Source organism: Notolepis coatsorum (assembly GCF_963971535.1).
Source record: "Notolepis coatsorum genome assembly, chromosome: 1".
NCBI lineage: Eukaryota > Metazoa > Chordata > Actinopteri > Aulopiformes > Paralepididae > Notolepis > Notolepis coatsorum.
This window is the reverse complement of record NC_140165.1, coordinates 126,798,886-126,818,550: the sequence shown is the minus strand read 5'-3', so window position 1 is coordinate 126,818,550 and position 19,665 is coordinate 126,798,886. Positions and strand designations below refer to the sequence as shown.

The window sequence follows — 19,665 nt, the reverse complement described above, 5'->3', positions numbered from 1 at the left end:
TGTAGATGGAGAATGGAGTGATGTGTCGGTGTATTTGTTTATCCTTGTACGACACATAGGGAGTCAGTTATTGGTTAGGGTCCCTCAAATAAACACATGCCACACCTGTGTAGAGAAAAGATGGAGAATATTAATGAGCAAAGGAGAAGATTGAGCTAGAGCGCGTGATGTAGACGGAGGGGAGGATATAAAACCAGACTGGTAGCAGACAGGCTGTCAGGCCATAATGTAACTGCATTCTGTAAGAAATATGAAATTGGCATTTAGGCTGCCTGACTGAGAGCACAGAGACACAAGAAAACAAATCATTCATCAACGCCATGTGTCTGTCCTCCCACTTCTCCTCTCTCCTCATGCCTCTCCTCTACCCCACCACACTGTCTTCCCCAAGGCTGCAGATTTGATTTGAGCTACCAGGTGCAATCATTTTTTAGCGTAAATACTGTTTTTTGAGCTACAAAGAGCATAATTGGTCATTTGTACACAATATAAAATACCTGCAAAGCATTCCAATGTATGTAAAGTAGGGATGCTCGATATTGGCTTTTTTACCGATACCGATATTCCGATATTGTCCAACTCTTAATTTCCGATACCGATATCAACCGATATCAACCGATACCGATATATGCAGGGTTTCCCCCCCAAAAAACAGAATAATTTCAGGTAACTAATCATTTCACTGGATGCAATATTGTTATTGTTTTTATTTATTTTTTTACCGATACCGATATTTTCCGATATCACATTTTACTGCCGATATCGGCCGATAATATCGGACATCCCTAATGTAAAGACAACGTTCTTCGGGGCAAAAACGTAAAATGACACTGTGATAGGACTCCAGTGAAGACGTTTGATGGTGTGGACTTAGTTTGGAGACATCTTTGATGATCCTTGTGTTTAGCAGCACCTTCTCTAGCTGGTGGGCCGGTTTTGAGTCTAAAGTAAAAAAAGAAATTGCATTCAGATATTTCATTAGAGTATATTACAGTAGATTAGAATTATTCAAGCAAGTATACATTTGTAAATCACACCAATCTAGAATGAGAACATAAATATATATGTTGAGTATATAATCATGATGAAAGACGGACAGACAGACATACCAGGTTTAACCCACTTGCTACTATCTCTCGACAAACGGTCAGCATGAAGACAACGTGGATAGAGTGGTTCTTCGTCGTGTTCATGTACATTCATCATGTGATTGAGACATGACTTCCACTTGGCCACCCTCTCAGCCGGCGTCTTCGATGTGGCAGCTGTCCAGTAGAGGTGGTTAGATATGTGTTGGCGCCATTTCTTTATCACCTTGCAGTCTTTATCTTGTGCCACCTTGTCCAGCTTCTTAGACAGGCCTTGAATTTGAATTAAGCAGAACATAACAGTCGTCAATCTAAACAGAACAGGATAACGACATCCTAAGAGATTGAATGTGGGATGCCTTTCGACATAAGTGTCATACCTTTGGCCACGTGCCACACATCGTAGAAGTGTTTGATGCCCAGATCTCTCAGGTACTTTTGAATCTGCGGGTGACGATCTGTGACAATACAGTCCAAGGTCACATCTCGGTCCTTCAGAAGAGCGAGGCTTCTCTTCAAGCCTTCCTTCTCCATATGGTAACTGCCCCCTACCTCATTGCTCTGTTGAGGTACAAGCAAGGGAGGAGACAATGAGAGCAATGAGAGCAATGTAATAGCCTTTTCAAAATAGTCACCTGTGTCAAAAACACTACATCCCCCATCCCACAATTTCCATTTCCTAACCCCCGCCCACACACACAGCCAGACCACTTCACACCTACAGCGATTCAAGATTCAAGAGCGAGAGCTTTGTGAGATGTGTTTGTTTGAGCACAATGAAGGGTGCGGTGTCTTCAGACTTGTTAATTACCTGAATTAGTTGGACGTCTATGACATGATTGGTGGCGAGTTCCATCACAGAGTAACTACCGTACTTAGCACTGTGGCCTGTTGAAAATAATAATAACAATTTCAATCAATGTAGTGCAATATTAAAAATGTATTCATAAAGTCGAAATCTGACATTGGGGAGCTGTTTTCTAACCTGGAGAGTCTGCGCGCATGTCACCTCCGATTATGACCATCTCCTCCTGGCTTAATCTGGCGAGGGTAACCTCTTGCTCGGTATTCCACATACTCATAACAGCCGGTTCCAAGAACATCTTGGCGTGTTTCCGAAACGCTCTGTACTTGATTGTCGAGACGTGTAACGCATTGAGAACCTAAAAGAATAAATGAATAACGCTTTGTTAATATGCATGTGTGAATCACAAACAAAAACATAATGTATATCTGACTTGTCAATCAAATCAATCAAATCAAATACCTTCTCCATTTGGGTGAAAGATGAGCCAGTGAAATAAACAGCAGCAGACAGCTGGATATTTCCGGCTGGTGTGCTCCCTATGATTGGTTGACTGGCCCACTTTCGGCTATATTTACAACTCGGGCAGAGCTGGTGGACAGCCAAGAAGGTCCCTCGCGTAGTCTTCGTGATATGACATCCAGCATCGCACACCGGACACTGTTGGAATAATTCTAGTAGACTGTCTTCGTAAACGATGTATTTCTGGACCTCATAGATTGGTTTTGACGGTTCCCTGCTCGCTCAAGGGAGAAAAACACAAATAAATAACACGGCACAACTATACAGCTTTTCTATTTACCGGCCATGGAGATTTTTGTAACAACTTACGCTACAATCGAGGGCTCGCTCATCAATGAGTCAATGTTGAAAGTGGAATCATGAGGCTCTGGAACGTCTATCGAGCTGTAGGTCACTTCATCGTCATCAGACTCCAGTCGTGGTCTTTTACTGGGTCTAAACGCCTTCACAGGTGTTGACGTGGAGGGTCCCTGTTGACTAGACCAGTAGCCAGTAGTTGTGGTCGCCACCCCAACAGATACAGACACGACTTTCGCCTGAACACCTATTTACAAAACATAGTTTAGTCAAACAAGGGAGTCAAACAAGGGAGACTATAGTTCAAACTGTACATATTGCTATATATACAAGATTGTTTATTGTCATGTGCAGTTAAACAGGCTGCAGTTAAAAATGTGCTTTAGTGATTGGTTGGGGGGGGAAGGGTGTCTGATCAGAGCCTGGCAGGCACAAAACTGGGTGGGGGGGTATATGTAAAGGCTATTATATATAGCTGCCAAAACTACATGTGTTGGAATTAGGGCTGTCTTAAATGCTTCGAAGCTTCGAACGTTCGATTCGATGGCACAAGCTTCGAACATTAAAAAAAAAATCGAAGTAAAAAAAAAAACCAAAAAAAGAATTCAAACTTTTTTTTTTTACTTCGATTTGTGTGTGTGTGTAGGTGTGTGTGTGTGTGTGTGTGTGTGTGTGTGTGTGTGTGTGTGTGTGTGTGTGTGTGTGTGTGTGAACTACCCATCCCAGTTAGGACAGCCGAATCCCGTCCAATCTTTCGCCGTCGACTAAAGACTCACTTCTTCAACCATTATCTGAAATGATAAAAAAAAAATAAAAAAATCTAACCGTGACTAACCTTACTGTCATGCACTTGTCCTAATAAACGAACCTACACTGTAACACGCAACACTTTGATGAACATTGTTACTCAGCTGATAGAGTTGTACCCTTCTTGCTGTCTTGTCATACAGAACTTGTAAGTCGCTTTGGATAAAAGTGTCAGCTAAATGACTAAATGTAAGTGTGTGTGTGTGTGTGTGTGTGTGTGTGTGTGTGTGTGTGTGTGTGTGTGTGTGTAGGTGTGTGTGTGTGTGTGTGCGCGCACCTTGTAGAATTCCACACATAAGAAAGAAAGATACTGGGATGAATAAACAAAATAGGAAATAAAATGTAGAAATGCATGCAATACATAAATAAATATGAATCTCCATATATGAAATATAACATTTAGATAAGGTGCTACTGAGATGTTTTGGTGAGTTCTTTGTTTTTTTGTGGAAGTTGCCCTTCTTAAAAATGCATGAACATTCACTGATAATTGGTCTGTAGTGGAGTCTACAAGGTCTACATTGCCGGACCATGTAGAATCCGGACCTTGTAGACTGACATAATTCTGTGCATAGTTTAGTCTACACAGGCCATATTTCAAATAATCAAAATCTTACTTCATTCATCTTAAACATTCTTGATTTGGGGGATTGGTAGTTCCCATGAAATCTGAAGTTGTTCAAACGACAACAGCGATCCACCTTGAATTAAATCACACAGCCGAGTGAAACCTTGTTGGATGCGTCAGTCACGAAAGGGGCTACTTAATTAATTAATCCAACCCACTTTATTTATAGAGCACATTTAAAAACAACAACGTTTACGAAAGTGCTGTACAAGTCCCACAACATAAGATAAAAAAAAAAAAAATAATAATTTTTTTTTCGAAGCTTCGAATTAAAATCGAAGCTCGGCCCCGAAGCTTCGATTGCCAAAAAAAGCTTCGAAGGTCAGCCCTAGTTGGAATACATTAATTGCTAATTGATCAGAAATGTTACAAACCTCGACTCTTGACATGTGACCGTAGAGTTTTCATAGACAGCTGTGTACCAACAGAACTCATATTTGGGGGGTCGGTCTGGCAACTGATGTCCCTTGAAGCTGGAGGCAGGCGTACATGGGTCATGTCCCTGGAAGCTGGAGGCAGGCGTACATGGGTCATGTCCCTGGAAGCTGGAGGCAGGCGTACATGGGCGCTGGAGCTTGTGGCCTAAGAATGGCCAAATAGTAAAACAATTACATTATATAATCCAAGCCACAAATATAAATAAACTCACCCACCGTCGAACACACACACTAACGTTAGATTGTACTCACCCCCCAAACAATGGTTCCCCACACACACACACGTGAACAGTGAACGTAGTTAGTTAGCTCACTAATTACAACATATCTACTTGTACTTCTGTCGCGTCCCAAATAGTAGGTACAACTCCTTTGTTTAGCACCATCCAGGATGCCACCCCAGCATCAAAAAATGTATTATATACCCCACCGTCGAACACACACAGTAACGTTAGATTGTATTGATGATAACATACCTCACCCACCCCCCAAACAATGGTTCCCCCCACACACACACACACAGTGAACGTAGCAAAAGTTAGTTAGTTAGCTGGCTAATTACGACATATCTACTTACTACTTCTGTCGGGTCCCGAATAGTAGGTACAACTAGAGCTGCCGCGGTATTGATAATTTCCTTACCGCACGAATTTGCGAATATTTCCTACCGCCGTGGTTATTACCGCACAGTGCGCACAAAAAAAAAAAAGTTTGAATGCATTTTTTTTTTTTTTTAGTAGTCTACTCTTATAGCCTGCCTCTAGTCTAATGGCGCTTTTCCACTGCATAGTACCTACTCGACTCGACCCGCTTTAGGCACCTGGTACTTCGTTCCTTTTCCACTGCAGCCAGGTACTACTCCGTTTGTCTCCGTGTGGGGACGCAGGCGGCGCCGCTTGTGTACACTGAAAGCTCCGTGGGCATAGATGTCCGAGGGCTTGCAGCAAGCCAGAGTTTAACACAGTTTCAATCAATCAATCAATCAATCAATAACAACATTAACCAGACTCTCGTTGCGTCTATTCTGCCAAAGCTAACGTTACCTCTCATTGTGTATTCTACCAAGCAAACCCGGGTTTAACGTTACCTCTCGTGTATATCGGCTGACGGTAGTATTAGGCTAATAATAACAACAACAAACTTAACACATCAGCGATCTTGTTGTGACACTAAACTCTCCGCTCTGTGGTAAATTGGGTTGATGTCGGTTTTGTTTCATCAATAAATAAGGCAGAATACACAGTGAATCCATTCTTTTTTGTTATTGCTTGGTTCTGTCGCAAACAAATCCTGAATGAAATGCATCCTTAGCGAGGCAGTAAAGATGGCGGCGTTCTGTTTTCGTTCAGAGGCTACAAAGTGTGACGCGTCTCTCTTCTGACCAGTCAGTGGTCTGCAATGTTTCACATGTCTTTCTGGTACACTTCTACCCAATAGGGTCGCTTGGAACCGAGTAGGGTATATCTGCAGAGCCGCAAGCCGCAAGCCAACTTTATTATTATGATAAAAAAACAGCTGTGACGCGGTATTCAGCCTAACTCTGCGGTGAGCGTGATGCAACAGCGATACCGCGGTAATGCGGTTATCGCGGCAGCTCTAGGTACAACTCCTTTGTTTAGCACCATCCAGGATGCCACCCCAGCATCAAAAAGACCTTGATTGACAACGTCTTCGGTGGAAAAATGTGCAGTACAAACCCGAGTATGAGACGTTGCGACAGAACTAGGAGGGTCCCCAAAAACGAACTTGGTCCATTGCTGGCGAAGTTCGGCATCCACGGGAAAAGCGTGCAAAGACGTATTAGTAGCTTTACAGCCAGGAACAGAACATGTTCTGCAGGTTTTGCTCATCGCAAGATATGCAAGTGACTGCACTCCTGTTTCTAGGTAGTAGGTACCTCTCTATTCTAGGTAGAATGGGGGCGGGCATTAGCTCCAACCACAGAGCCAAATCGCATCACTGTGCGCTACCCAGAGCCCGAATGACGTGACTCAGGCCTTCAAATCAAAATGACCTGATTTACTGGAGGACGAAAGGGGCTGGGCTGAATCTGAGCAATCCGCCAATATGGTATTTAGACCCTAAAACACATTGATACGAACTCCTATTACTATAATACAATGCTAGAGACTGAAAAATGACATTTATAATACATAGCCCCTTTAATTAACCTCTCTTCTCTCCAACCATACAGTCCTCCTGCACCTCCTCTCTCCTCTCTCTTCCTCTCTCCTCCTCTCTTCCTCTCTCCTCTCTCCTCCTCTCTCCTCCTCTCTCTTCCTCTCTCCTCCTCTCTCCTCTCTCTTCCTCTCTCCTCCTCTCTCCAACCATACTGTCGTCCCGTTCCTCCTCTCTCCTCCTCTCTCCTCCTCTCTCCTCCTCTCCTCCTCTCTCCTCCTCTCTCTTCCTCTCTCCTCCTCTCTCCTCCTCTCCTCCTCTCTCCTCCTCTCTCCTCCTCTCTCCTCCTCTCTCCAACCATACTGTCGTCCCACTCCTCCTCTCTCCTCCTCTCTCCTCCTCTCTCCTCCTCTCTCTTCCTCTCTCCAACCATACTGTCGTCCCACTCCTCCTCTCTCCTCCTCTCTCCTCCTCTCTCTTCCTCTCTCCAACCATACTGTCGTCCCACTCCTCCTCTCTCCTCCTCTCCTCCTCTCTCCTCCTCTCTCCTCCTCTCCTCCTCTCTCCTCCTCTCTCCTCCTCTCTCCTCCTCTCTTCCTCTCTCCAACCATACTGTCGTCCCTCTCCTCCTCTCTTCCTCTCTCCTCCTCTCTCCTCCTCTCCTCCTCTCTCCTCCTCTCTCCTCCTCTCTCCTCCTCTCTCCTCTCCTCCTCTCTCCTCCTCTCTCCTCCTCTCTCCTCCTCTCTCTTCCTCTCTCCAACCATACTGTCGTCCCTCTCCTCCTCTCCTCCTCTCTCCTCCTCTCTCCTCCTCTCCTCCTCTCCTCCTCTCTCCTCTCTTCCTCTCTCCTCCTCTCTCCTCCTCTCTCCTCCTCTCTCCTCCTCTCTTCCTCTCTCTTCCTCTCTCCTCCTCTCTCCTCCTCTCTTCCTCTCTCCTCCTCTCTCCTCTCTCCTCCTCTCTCCAACCATACTGTCGTCCCACTCCTCTCTCCTCCTCTCTCCTCCTCTCCTCCTCTCTCCTCTCTCCTCCTCTCCTCCTCTCTCCTCCTCTCTCTTCCTCTCTCCAACCATACTGTCGTCCCACTCCTCCTCTCTCCTCCTCTCCTCCTCTCTCCTCCTCTCTCCTCCTCTCCTCCTCTCTCCTCCTCTCTCCTCCTCTCTCCTCCTCTCTTCCTCTCTCCAACCATACTGTCGTCCCTCTCCTCCTCTCTTCCTCTCTCCTCCTCTCTCCTCCTCTCCTCCTCTCTCCTCCTCTCTCCTCCTCTCTCCTCTCCTCCTCTCTCCTCCTCTCTCCTCCTCTCTCCTCCTCTCTCTTCCTCTCTCCAACCATACTGTCGTCCCTCTCCTCCTCCTCCTCTCTCCTCCTCTCTCCTCCTCTCCTCCTCTCTCCTCTCTTCCTCTCTCCTCCTCTCTCCTCCTCTCTCCTCCTCTCTCCTCCTCTCTTCCTCTCTCTTCCTCTCTCCTCCTCTCTCCTCCTCTCTTCCTCTCTCCTCCTCTCTCCTCTCTCCTCCTCTCTCCAACCATACTGTCGTCCCACTCCTCTCTCCTCCTCTCTCCTCCTCTCTCCTCTCTCCTCCTCTCCTCCTCTCTCCTCCTCTCTCCTCCTCTCTCCTCCTCTCCTCCTCTCTCCTCCTCTCTCCTCCTCTCCTCCTCTCTCCTCTCTCCTCCTCTCTCCTCCTCTCTCCTCCTCTCTCCTCCTCTCTCCAACCATACTGTCGTCCCACTCCTCCTCTCTCCTCCTCTCTCCTCCTCTCTCCTCCTCTCTCCTCTCTCCTCCTCTCTCCTCCTCTCTCCTCCTCTCTCCTCCTCTCTCCAACCATACTGTCATCCCACTCCTCCTCTCTCTTCCTCTCTCCTCCTCTCTCCTCCTCTCTTCCTCTCTCCTCCTCTCCCCTCCTCTCCTCCTCTCTCCTACTCTCTCCTCTCTCTTCCTCTCTCCAACCATACTGTCATCCCACTCCTCCTCTCTCTTCCTCTCTCCTCCTCTCTCCTCCTCTCTTCCTCTCTCCTCCTCTCCCCTCCTCTCCCCCTCTCTCCTCCTCTCTCCTCCTCTCTCCTCTCTCGTCCTCTCTCCTCCTCTCTCCTCCTCTCTCCTCTCTCCTCCTCTCTCCAACCATACTGTCATCCCACTCCTCCTCTCTCCTTCTCTCTCGTCCTATCTCCTCCTCTCTCCTCCTCTCTCCTCTCTCCTCCTCTCTCCAACCATACTGTCATCCCACTCCTCCTCTCTCCCCCTCTCTCCTCCTCTCCTCCTCTCTCCTCCTCTCTCCTCCTCTCTCCTCCTCTCCTCCTCTCTCCTCCTCTCTCCTCCTCTCTCCTCTCTCCTCCTCTCTCCAACCATACTGTCATCCCACTCCTCCTCTCTCCTCCTCTCTCCTCCTCTCTCCTCTCTCCAACCATACTGTCGTCCCACTCCTCCTCTCTCCTCCTCTCTCCTCCTCTCTCCTCCTCTCTCCTCTCTCCAACCATATTGCACCATGTCCTGCTATCGCCACAATTAAATTCCTTCTATAAATAACCACTCCTGTGAAGGACTCACTGGCACAGCATCTTCTAACTGATTACAGTGATGTTTAAAGCACACAGACACACAGACACACACTTCCTGAGGTGTGATTCCTGGGCTGGCTTCCATGGCAGCGGTTGCCGGGCATCCGTTGGTTTCCGAGGCACTGCATTTTATTGCATCTTTAACAAGGGGGAAGGGGGGGGGGGCTTGGTGCAAAAACAGTGTATTCTGCAATTCTAGCAGAATAAATTATTTGTTTCTCTCCTTGAGGTGTCTCTCTGTGTCCCCTTATGTGAGTAAGACATGACAGCAAAGCACTAATGGTCTCCTCCCGTTTGCCACCTGTTGATGTGCTGTCTCTTTCCTCCTTTTTAAAGTGTGTTTCAGTGGTAGTTTCATAGAAGAATATGAATAAATAAAATGTAGCCCCCACCCCCGCAATATCGGCACCTGTGAATGTGACTTTATTCCTTTACTTTATCCTTTGTAACAAACATAGACTTTCAGTTGAATACAAGCTCAGCTGATTAGAAGACTAGTTTCTCAGTGGAACTGTTAGAGCATGGGCTATCCCCCTGGGTCGTAAACAATTTTAAGAATTCAAAGAATTGGTAGGTTGCAGCTTAGATTTCTTTGGTGTGAAAATATGTTGATTTGTATTAATTTTTTAGGCTTCCCTTTCAGATGCTTCCAGAGGCAACTGCATATGTTCTGCTGAAATGTACTGTGTTATTATTAAAACGCTTGTCTGTCCGTCCGTATGTCGTACGCCTCTCACAAAATTCTGCTTCGATACTGATACTGTTCTTTTTTTTATCCACTTTTTCTCCCCATTTTAAATGTTTCTCCCATCCCAATTTCGTGTTTCCAATTCTTCCCTCCCCTGTCTTGAACGTTGCTAGACTATGCCTCCCACTGGTCGGCTGTAGTGAGGATAGAAGCCTTGCATCACGTGTCCCCTCCGGTACACGAGGAGGCAGCCTGTCGCATATTTTCACCGCAACAGCTCGAACTCTCAGTGGCGAGGAGTAACGCGTGGGAGGCTCACGCTGCCCCCGATACTTCCTGTTTCCGCCGTACCGGCGTCACCCAACCGACCTGTAGGAGTCGCTGTCCACAACGTCCAATCTCCACCCACCGGCTTTCCCACCCTCTAACACTGCCAATTGTGTTAGTATGGCGGCCGGCCAAGCCGGTAGCAACGCCGAGAGCTGGGCTCGATACCAGCATCTCCTGCATTAGTGGCGAGCGCCTTGCCCACTGCCCCACTCAGCTGCCCTGATACTGATACTGTTCTAATAATGTTTATATAAAGCCCAGCAGTCCATCACAGTCCAGTGTAATCTTAGCCAGTTAACACCCTGCTGTCTCTGTTTTGTCCCTCAGGTTCGGAGTGTTTGAGATTCTCAGTAACCGTGCTAAGGATGAGAATGGACGTTTAGACAGCACCAAAGGCCTGCTGTGTGGACTGGGAGCTGGGGTCATGGAGGCTGTTTTCATTGTCTGCCCCATGGAAACCGTCAAGGTATGTTACCGACTTACTATGGCCCAGGACTACGCTTGTACTTAAAAGGAACACGCCAACATTATGGGAAATACGCTTACCAATTTCTCCAGAGTCAGACAAGAAGATAGATACCAATTTTCTCTCTGTGCGTGGATTTGTGCCTGAGGGCAAAGCTAGCCTAGCTTAGCACAATGATTGGAAGCGGATACGAACCACTATAGTCTAGCTCAGGGGTCAGGAACCTTTTTGACTGGGAGAGCCATAAAAGCCAAATATTTCTAAATATATTTCATTGAGAGCCATATAGTATTTTTAACGTACAATAAATTAAATATGTCTTACTTTTAATGCGACTTCTGGTGCTGCATGGTTTTGCTGATGGCCTTGTAATCTGGTTCATACGTGGTGAGGTTGAGCTTCATGCAGGCGTTGAGGCTTCAATCAGTTAAACGTGAGCGTAGGTTGGTCTTAATGTTCCTCATATGCGAGAATGACTGCCCACATGCATATGTAGAGCCAAACATGGTCAATACGGCAATACTCACGCTGCATTGTGTGGTATGTCACAGGAAGCTCGTTCCAAGTTTTAAGAATCAGCTGGTCTTCAGGTTGAAGATTTTTAATTTCTGTCCACTTGTGTTCCCTCGCCAGCTCTGCTCGCTATATCTTCAGCTACACATACTATTAGCTGTATCTTCAAAACTAATTTCTGTTTACTTTAAAATGACAGTATTATTAAGAAATATCACAAGTATTAAAAAAAAAAAAAAAAAAAAAAAGATTTACTCAAAGATTTCTGGGAGCCATATGCTGTCACCAGAAGAGCCATATATGGCTCGCGAGCCATAGGTTCCCGACCCCTGGTCTAGCTGTTGGCCAGAAACACCTCTCCCGGAGTTTTAAGCTAGGCTAGTGGTCATTCATTTGTGCTAAGCTAGGCTAGCTTGCAGCCGGATAGCTTTTTAGTACTGAACGCACTGAGAGGAAACTGCTATCTATCTTCTTGTCTGACTCTGGAGAAGATGGTAAGTGCATTTCCCATAATGTTGGCGTGCTCCTTTAATGCAAGCAAAACTAAATTCATGATGTTCTCTACGGCTAGAGATGTGTTTACTATGATTTGCATATATTGACTGTGAATGGGTCTGGCATTGAAATTTAGGAGGAGTTGGAGTTGAGCAGTTGTATGGCCTTGGGGAAGAAACTGTTATTGAACCTTACAGTACGACTACCTAGTGACCTAAACCTGGTAGGAGGTTTAGGTCACTAGGCAGTCGTACTGTAAGGTTCAATAACAGTTTCTTCCCCAAGGCCATACAACTGCTCAACTCCAACTCCTCCTAAATTTACCCCCTGCTGTTATGTCTCTTCTGGTTTATGTTACATTGAACTGACATCTATAGTTTTTCGTACTGTACTGTTTCCGTCATGTATTTGTTCTAGGTGGTGTTTTCTGTACTGTACTGTTCCATGTGTCTTTTTATGTTTTATGTGGTGTATTGTCGCAGCTACCACCTGCACTGTGCTTGAATTCCACCGGCCTGGCCGTGTGGCAATAAAAGGAACTTGAATAAAGAGGAACTTGAAGATATATATACGTGGTTGGCGTTCAACGATTGGCGGACAAACACGTATAAAATCGTTGTTGGCAGGGAATGAGTTAATGTATCACGTAATTTCAACGTGGAATTAAGGAATATCAAAATAAAAGCACACTTGATCATGCATATTTATTAGAAAATGTAATTACAGCACTATGTTATCAATACACATTTATAAAACGAGGCATATTTAGCCAAAATATGTTGCCAGAACATTAAAAAATATATATCTTTACTTGCCAATGTGCTGTCACCTACCCACGGCCCCACTTTGGGTCACGACCCATAGTTTGAGAACCGCTGCTCTAGACACAGTCATATTGGTATCACCATGTATTAGTGGTGATAGATATGGTATGTTCATCTTCTCTGGCAGAGAGGCAAAATAAACATTGGTATCTGTTTATCTTTAAGGTCATTGCCGGAATATTACCACCTTATATCACAATGTTGTTAGATTGGAACTATGGCCCCTATCTGACCTGCTGAAATGACTGGCTGATGCTTCGCTAGAGCGCAGACTGAGTTTGGAAAGTCAGCCTTTTGTTTCAATGCCCCAGCTTCGGAATGATCTTCAACTCTCACTAAAAATCCATACTTCAGGGTATCGCAGTGGACTAAGCACTCGCCTACCACCGCAGATACTCTGGGATCGAATCCAGCTGTCAGCGGTACCTCCGGCTTGGTCAGTCCTCCCTATTAACACAATTGGCAGTGTTAGCGGGTGGGAAGCCGCTGGGGTATGTGTCCTGGTCATTGTAAACTGTGACTCCTACTGGTCGGTCGGGGCGCCTGTTCAGCAGGGAGGGGATCTGGGGGAAATAGTGCGAACCTCCGTTACGTTCCCCCAGTGAAACTCCTCGCTGTCAGGTGAAAAGAAGCGGCTGGCGACTCCACATGTATCGGAGGAGGCATGTGGTAGTTCTACACCCTCCCCAGGCCGACAGTGGGGCAATGCGTGCAATGACCAGGAAGGGAATTGGCATAACGACTAAATTGGGATGGGTGAAAAATACAGAAAGCCCCAAAATAAATAGAATAAAGAAATGTTTAAGATGTAAATCAAGGGGGCGGCTAAGTGGCGCAGTGGGCAAGGCGCTCGCCACTAATGCAGGAGACGCTGGGTTCGAGCCCAGCTCTCGGCGTTGCTACCACCTTGGCTGGTCGTTCATACTAACACAATTGGCAGTGTTAGGGGTGGGAAAGCTGGTGGGTGGGGATCGGACGTTGTGGACAGCGGCTCCTACAGGTCGGTTGGTGCGCCTGTAGAGCAGAATCAGGAAGTAACGGGGGCAGCGTGAGCCTCCCACAGGCTACTCCTCGCCACTGAGAGATGGCGCTGACACGTGATGCAAGGCTTGGTCCTCACTGCAACCGACCAGTGGGAGGCATAGTCTAGCAACGTTCGAGACAGGGGAGGGGAGAATTGAAGGGAGAATTGGCGAGGCAAAATTGGGATGGGAGAAAAATAGAAAAATAAGGAGAAAAAGTGGATACAAAAAATAATAATTTAAATCAATACTTCACTAACCTATGGACAGTTTAAAGACATGGTTACAAATCCCTGTTTCAGTCTGTGACTGTTCAATGTCTAATTTGTCTAAGTTGATTTTCTTTTCCTTATCTTTATTTTGTGGTTTCATTTTAATATGCCTGTAAATGTCGACAACATTGTAAATGAGGATAACCTCAACTGCTTTATTTGAGGATAAATAAAGGTTTGAATGAAAAGGATCCGATTAGCTGGTTAGCTGTTGAATAAGAAGGTTTGTACCTGAATATTTGTACTTCGGGTACTTTTTAGTTTTTTGTATTGATATATTCTATTCCAACCATTGCTATGTAGTGCTGTTGAGAAAGCCTTCTTGTTTTTAATAGAAAGAGTGAATGCAGAAAAACACCAGTACTTGTGTGTAAGGTCACTGAGTGGTGCCAACAGTAAAACTCTCTGTCCCGGTTTAATCTCCCAAGGTCAAGTTCATCCATGACCAGACCTCCGCCAACCCCAAGTACAGGGGCTTCTACCATGGAGTGAGCGAGATCATCAGAACCCAAGGTAAAGAAATTAAAACAACAATAGGGACTGACACAGCTAAGGGTATATCCCAGAATTCCCTAAATCTTCATCACAATTTCTTTCCTGCTCAGTACTAATTAACGTCATTAGATATTGATAACATATCTGATGATCTTCTCTGAGCCCATGTTCCATTAGGTAAAAAAAGGAAAAACAAAAGTAATATCATAGATATAGATATAGAGTCTAATGGCCATTTACTGGTAAACTCTGGTAATGCAGCAAAAGCTGTACTGTATGTGGAGAACTATTCTACAACTTCATTAAAGCAGCCAAGTGTAGAATGTCAATATCATGGTCAAATACATTTTGATCGCTTTGTATAATTAACCTCAAAAACATTTCTCGTTCATCACAGACAAACTAGACTTGTTGTATTGGTGGAATTGTTCATCTCAGGGTCAGATTTAGCAGGTATTCTGCTGGATTGCTTTACGTTATTCTTCTTCACTTCACTCAGTTGCATGGGGGAAGACTTAACAATTAATGTTTGATCAAATTCAATAATATGAGAGTGTACTTAATTTGTCACCATCCTCTTTGCGCCCAGAAGCAACCGCTTCATGGGAAATGTCTTTGTTTTCAGAACCACTACCTCTTACAGTATGGCAATTACCACATTGATCAGTTTTGGTTGTAATAAAGGGACCGAATGGTTGCATCCCCCTCTCTAACACTCCTTCCCCCTGTAATTACACCAAGTTATCAAAATGAATTTGACAGTAAAATATTGATATAGAAAATTCAACTCTTAGTAGCTTTAATTAAAGAACGCTCATTAATTCTATGTCTCCATCTCTCTGTCGGAGCAGGTCTGAGAGGCACATACCAGGGTCTCACAGCAACGGTCCTCAAACAAGGGTCCAACCAGGCCATTCGTTTCTATGTCATGACCTCCCTCAGAAACTGGTACAAAGGTGAGCTTTGTGTGTGTGTGTGTGTGTGTGTGTGTGTGTGTGTGTGTGTGTTTATTTATTTGTTATCTGAATGCGAAAAGGAAGCAATTGGTAGGACCTGAGAATGATAACAAGTACGAAACCGCGCAGTGGGTGGGAGAGTGAGTGAGTGACCACAATTTGCCATGCATGACTGTGCTGACCTCTAGTGGTAATTTCTAAAGGTTTATTTCAGACATAGGTGCCTTGTCTGAATTCCTCAGTACCTACCCAATCAGACAGAAGCTACTAATCCTACAACCCACACACTATACTTTTAAAACCTACCGTTCAGTAGGTCAAAGATCAGCTCCTACTGTGCAGTAGGGAAGTTATGCTTTTGTCCCGCCTCTTGTCATGTAATTTATTTATTAACACATTGTTATTGTTATCAGTGTCAACAGTAGCAATAAGCAGCATCTAACCTGATTGGGTCGTTACATCATCATTACATTCACAAAAATGAACAGTTCATCTACTTTCAAGGCACATATTGGGGTTTTTAATTGACCGCTTCCATGATTGTTTTGGTTAAAGTATAAATCCACTACCTGAAAGTAACCATGCTAAACATACCCGGAATAAAACCCGGAAGACAGAAGACATCCTGCGATTTTAAGGTCACTGAAGGGGCACCCAGAAAATGCCTACTCAGCCATCATGAAGTTAAGACTGCTGAATCTCTATACTGAAAAGACCGTACTCTGGGGGGGTTTCAAAGCCTGCAAGTTACCGGAGTGCCGGAATGAACCAATTACTTGTATGCAGACAGCTGTCTGAACATCCAGACCCTTGGTTCTCAACAAACTCTTTGGTCCCCATTAACACTACTGTCCTCTCCCCCAGGGGACGACCCCAACAAATATATGAACCCTATGCTGACTGGACTGTTTGGAGCCATAGCCGGAGCAGCCAGTGTGTTTGGAAACACCCCGTTAGACGTCATCAAGACCAGGATGCAGGTACAGGATATGACATGATGGCCACTTCAGTTCAGCCGTCGCCGTAGTGTGTCCTAACTCCTCGGTCCCTTTATTAAAAGTGATATGATATCAAATGACAACCCAATGAACAGTATATTGAGTAACCGTATTCTCTATCCCAGGGCCTGGAGGCACACAAGTATAAAAGCACGTGGGACTGTGCTGTTAGAATCATGCGGCATGAGGGCCCTGCAGCGTGAGTACACCTTTGCCATTTGATCAAACCTGTCTCGTCAAAGTGGAGTCGGCTACGCAATCAACAAAATTGGAATCGTTTTTTTTGTGCAATCGTTATTTGAGTGATAGCCTATGTGTGAAGCTAACAGAGGTTTGGCATTGCCTCTATTATGATAGGCCCATCTCTGATCTATCATATTACAAATGTTTGCCTTGGAAATAACCCTTGGTATGAGATTTTACTTTTTATTGGGAATGTGCCCTGATCTTTTCCTTCATCCTGACGGGTCTTCTCCCTGCCTCCCTCTCCATCTCTCTGTAGGTTCTACAAGGGGACCGTTCCTCGGCTGGGCCGTGTGTGTCTGGACGTTGCCATAGTCTTCATCATCTATGAGGAGGTGGTGAAGGTCCTGAATACTGTCTGGAAGACAGAATGAGAGGCCGGAGGCCCAAAAGAGAAGCCTTCCGCCTCTTTGCCCTCAGGCACAAATCCAAGACCAGTGTACACCCTCCTCCTGTACATAATCTTAAAGGGATAGTTCGGATTTTGGGAAAATAAATTGTACGAAATACTGTTAGCGCTTTGAGATTTGCTCCACAACTATAAAGCGCCCCTACAAATCAAATATATTATTATTATTATTAGTGTGGTGGATGCAAAGCTATTAGCTTACTTACTGAGTCCCATGGTTGGAGTTCTGACCGGGTTCTGAGCGAACCAGGAAGCTTTAGACAGGCAGCAAAAAGGTTTTAAGCCACACTGCACCAAACGTGCAGGATAAAGGATTACCTATTTCTAACACAGAATCATCGTCCTCCAGCATTTTGAGACAGAGCTAACGCGTTACCTGTGAAGCGACTCCAGCGCCTAGTAATATACCAGCTTTTTAGTGCCGGCAACAAAATAGTGCCAAGTGATTGCAGAATCCCATGTGCTGGAGGACGTGTTAGAAATAGGTAACCCTTTTGCCTGCTTGTTGACGTGTGGATTAAAACATTTTGGTGTCTAGTTTGCTTTCGGTTCACTCAGAACCCGGCAGAACTTCGACCACAGGACTCTGTAAGTAAGCCAATAGATTTACACTCCTGGCAAGTATTTCATACAACTTTATGTCCAACAATCTGAAGTATCCCTTTAATGACTGAGGAGGTCAAACAGAAAACTGAACTCAGATCAGTGTTTAGTGTTTGAGAGCGAGATTATATGCCAACGTTGAAGTCAAAACAAACAAGCCTCATACAATAGAATATCATAGACCGGTGTTGTCCATACCTGGGCTTTGGAAGTTGCAGAACTATGTTGATGTCACCAAGACCAGGAAGAACTCTGGGAGATTGTTATAGTTAATAATTCACAGCCATTATGATGATGTTTACTGCGTGCAGGTGTGCAGATGTCGCACAGTAGCTTCCTCAATTAGTGCTGCTCTTGTCTCTCTTTCTATATGCGCTTATTATGGCTTGAGAGTCTGAGCAGCCAAATTGTAGTTTACAGTCAAATAAATTACAATAGCTTCCATAACTAGGAATAAGCCTTTAAAAATAGTAATTTTGTTTTATGATATGCCATTTATTTTTATAATAAATCAGATTATAGTTTTGTTTTAAAACTCACCATTATAGTTTTATCATGAAGTGGCCTATAATGTTTAATTTCACTGAACCAGGTGCCAAGCATGCTGCACCTATGAAAGTGTGTAAGAACATTGCAATGGTAGCCTAATGATATTACAAAGAGATTTATTATATAATATATTATTCAAAAGATACTGACTTCAAAAGACTTTATCAATGTATTTATTGAATGTTGAATATCTAGTCTCTATACACGTGAGAGACTATTGCTGTCGACTTGTGCAGTGTTAAGTATTTTAACCAGGCGTGGGTGTAAAAGGGTGTGTACGTGTTTTATTTTAATTTTTTTAGAAAAAGGTTGAACTTTTACTGTATCTTTCACTGTGATTGTAAACGATCCCGCGAAAACGTGGGGACAAGACCTCGGACTTGATTAGAGCCTCTTACGGTGACAGTACTGTGTACATCACCGCTGGTCGACACCTCAGGTCATGTTGCTGACAGAGGTTCCCACTTGGTGATGGCTGTGTGTGTTCTATTCACATCAGCGCGTCCTGACACACTACCCTCGTGGGAACTCTTCACACACATTCCATACATTCTAGAGGCCTATCTTGTAAAACTGTTGTATGGTCCATATTCATCACTTGTTTTTCTTTAGTTTTTTTTGTGCCAAGTTTCGGGGATTGTTTTTTTGCATTTGGTAATTCCATAATTCCTCTCCATTGACTCACCCATGTGCCTTTTGCCATTCTTTGGGAGCTGTTTTTAGAGAAATCATTATTTTCCACGTGTTTTCCATTGATTCAACTGTAGAAGTCTTTAATCTCATATTTGGGGGGATTTCTGTGGTCCAGCCTTGCTGTTTATGTAATAACTAACGGTGTGGTGTCTGTGCTCTTGTGCCATAAACGGTTACAGTATGTGGAGTCAGAATATGTGCATTAATCTGCTGTAAAGATTGTGATAGAATAACAATGGATTTAATTTCTTGCATTTGGTCAGAAATGAATATTATCTTTTTTTTTTCGCTGTTGATGTGTGGCCTGGGTGGCCGTCTAATTGCCTTTTGTTCCCCACTGCCAAATAAACAAGGCAGGCTGTCTTTGTCAAACTGAACTGAAGTGGATTCATCCCAGTGCAGTGTGTGTGTGTGTGTGTGTGTGTGTGTGTGTGTGTGTGTCTGGCGCCCTGTGGGTTCTTAATTACATGACTTGTGCAATAACATCATCCCTCTCCATATTTATTTTGAAACTTCCCATTGTGCTGTGAGGGGGAGGGGTCAGAGGTAATTAAACTTAACTAAGTATCTGAAAACTTGACTGTTGTGGTGTAGTTGTCGTTTTTTAAACTCCCTTGTTCTTGTGTCCGTCCTCTTGGCCACAACAGATAATCTCACTGGGACAATGGGGGGCAGGTTACAGAGGAGGAATCGAACAGAGAACTCATTGTTCTGGGACTTGGATGATGCTCACCTGACCCAGGCTGATTCAACTGTCCCACCTCTCTCTCTCTCTGTCTCTCTCTCTCTCTCTCTCTCTCTCTCTGTCTCTCTCTCTCTCTCTCTCTCTCTCTCTCTCTCTCTGTCTGTCTCACACAC

General features: G+C 44.7%; 1 protein-coding gene across 1 annotated transcript in view; it reads left to right on the top strand.

Annotated features, from left to right (window-relative positions):
* The window catches only part of LOC311240166 (tricarboxylate transport protein B, mitochondrial), a 52,083-nt gene extending 32,696 nt beyond the window's left edge, over positions 1–19,387 (top strand). Inside the window, exons 4-9 of the mRNA XM_084328706.1 lie at positions 10,597–10,735; positions 14,290–14,374; positions 15,208–15,312; positions 16,177–16,292; positions 16,436–16,509; positions 16,813–19,387. Of these exons, the coding sequence (XP_084184832.1) occupies positions 10,597–10,735; positions 14,290–14,374; positions 15,208–15,312; positions 16,177–16,292; positions 16,436–16,509; positions 16,813–16,927 (634 nt within the window). The 3' untranslated portion in view covers positions 16,928–19,387. The remainder of the gene's footprint in view (positions 1–10,596; positions 10,736–14,289; positions 14,375–15,207; positions 15,313–16,176; positions 16,293–16,435; positions 16,510–16,812) is intronic.
* The last annotated feature ends 278 nt before the right edge of the window (positions 19,388–19,665 follow it).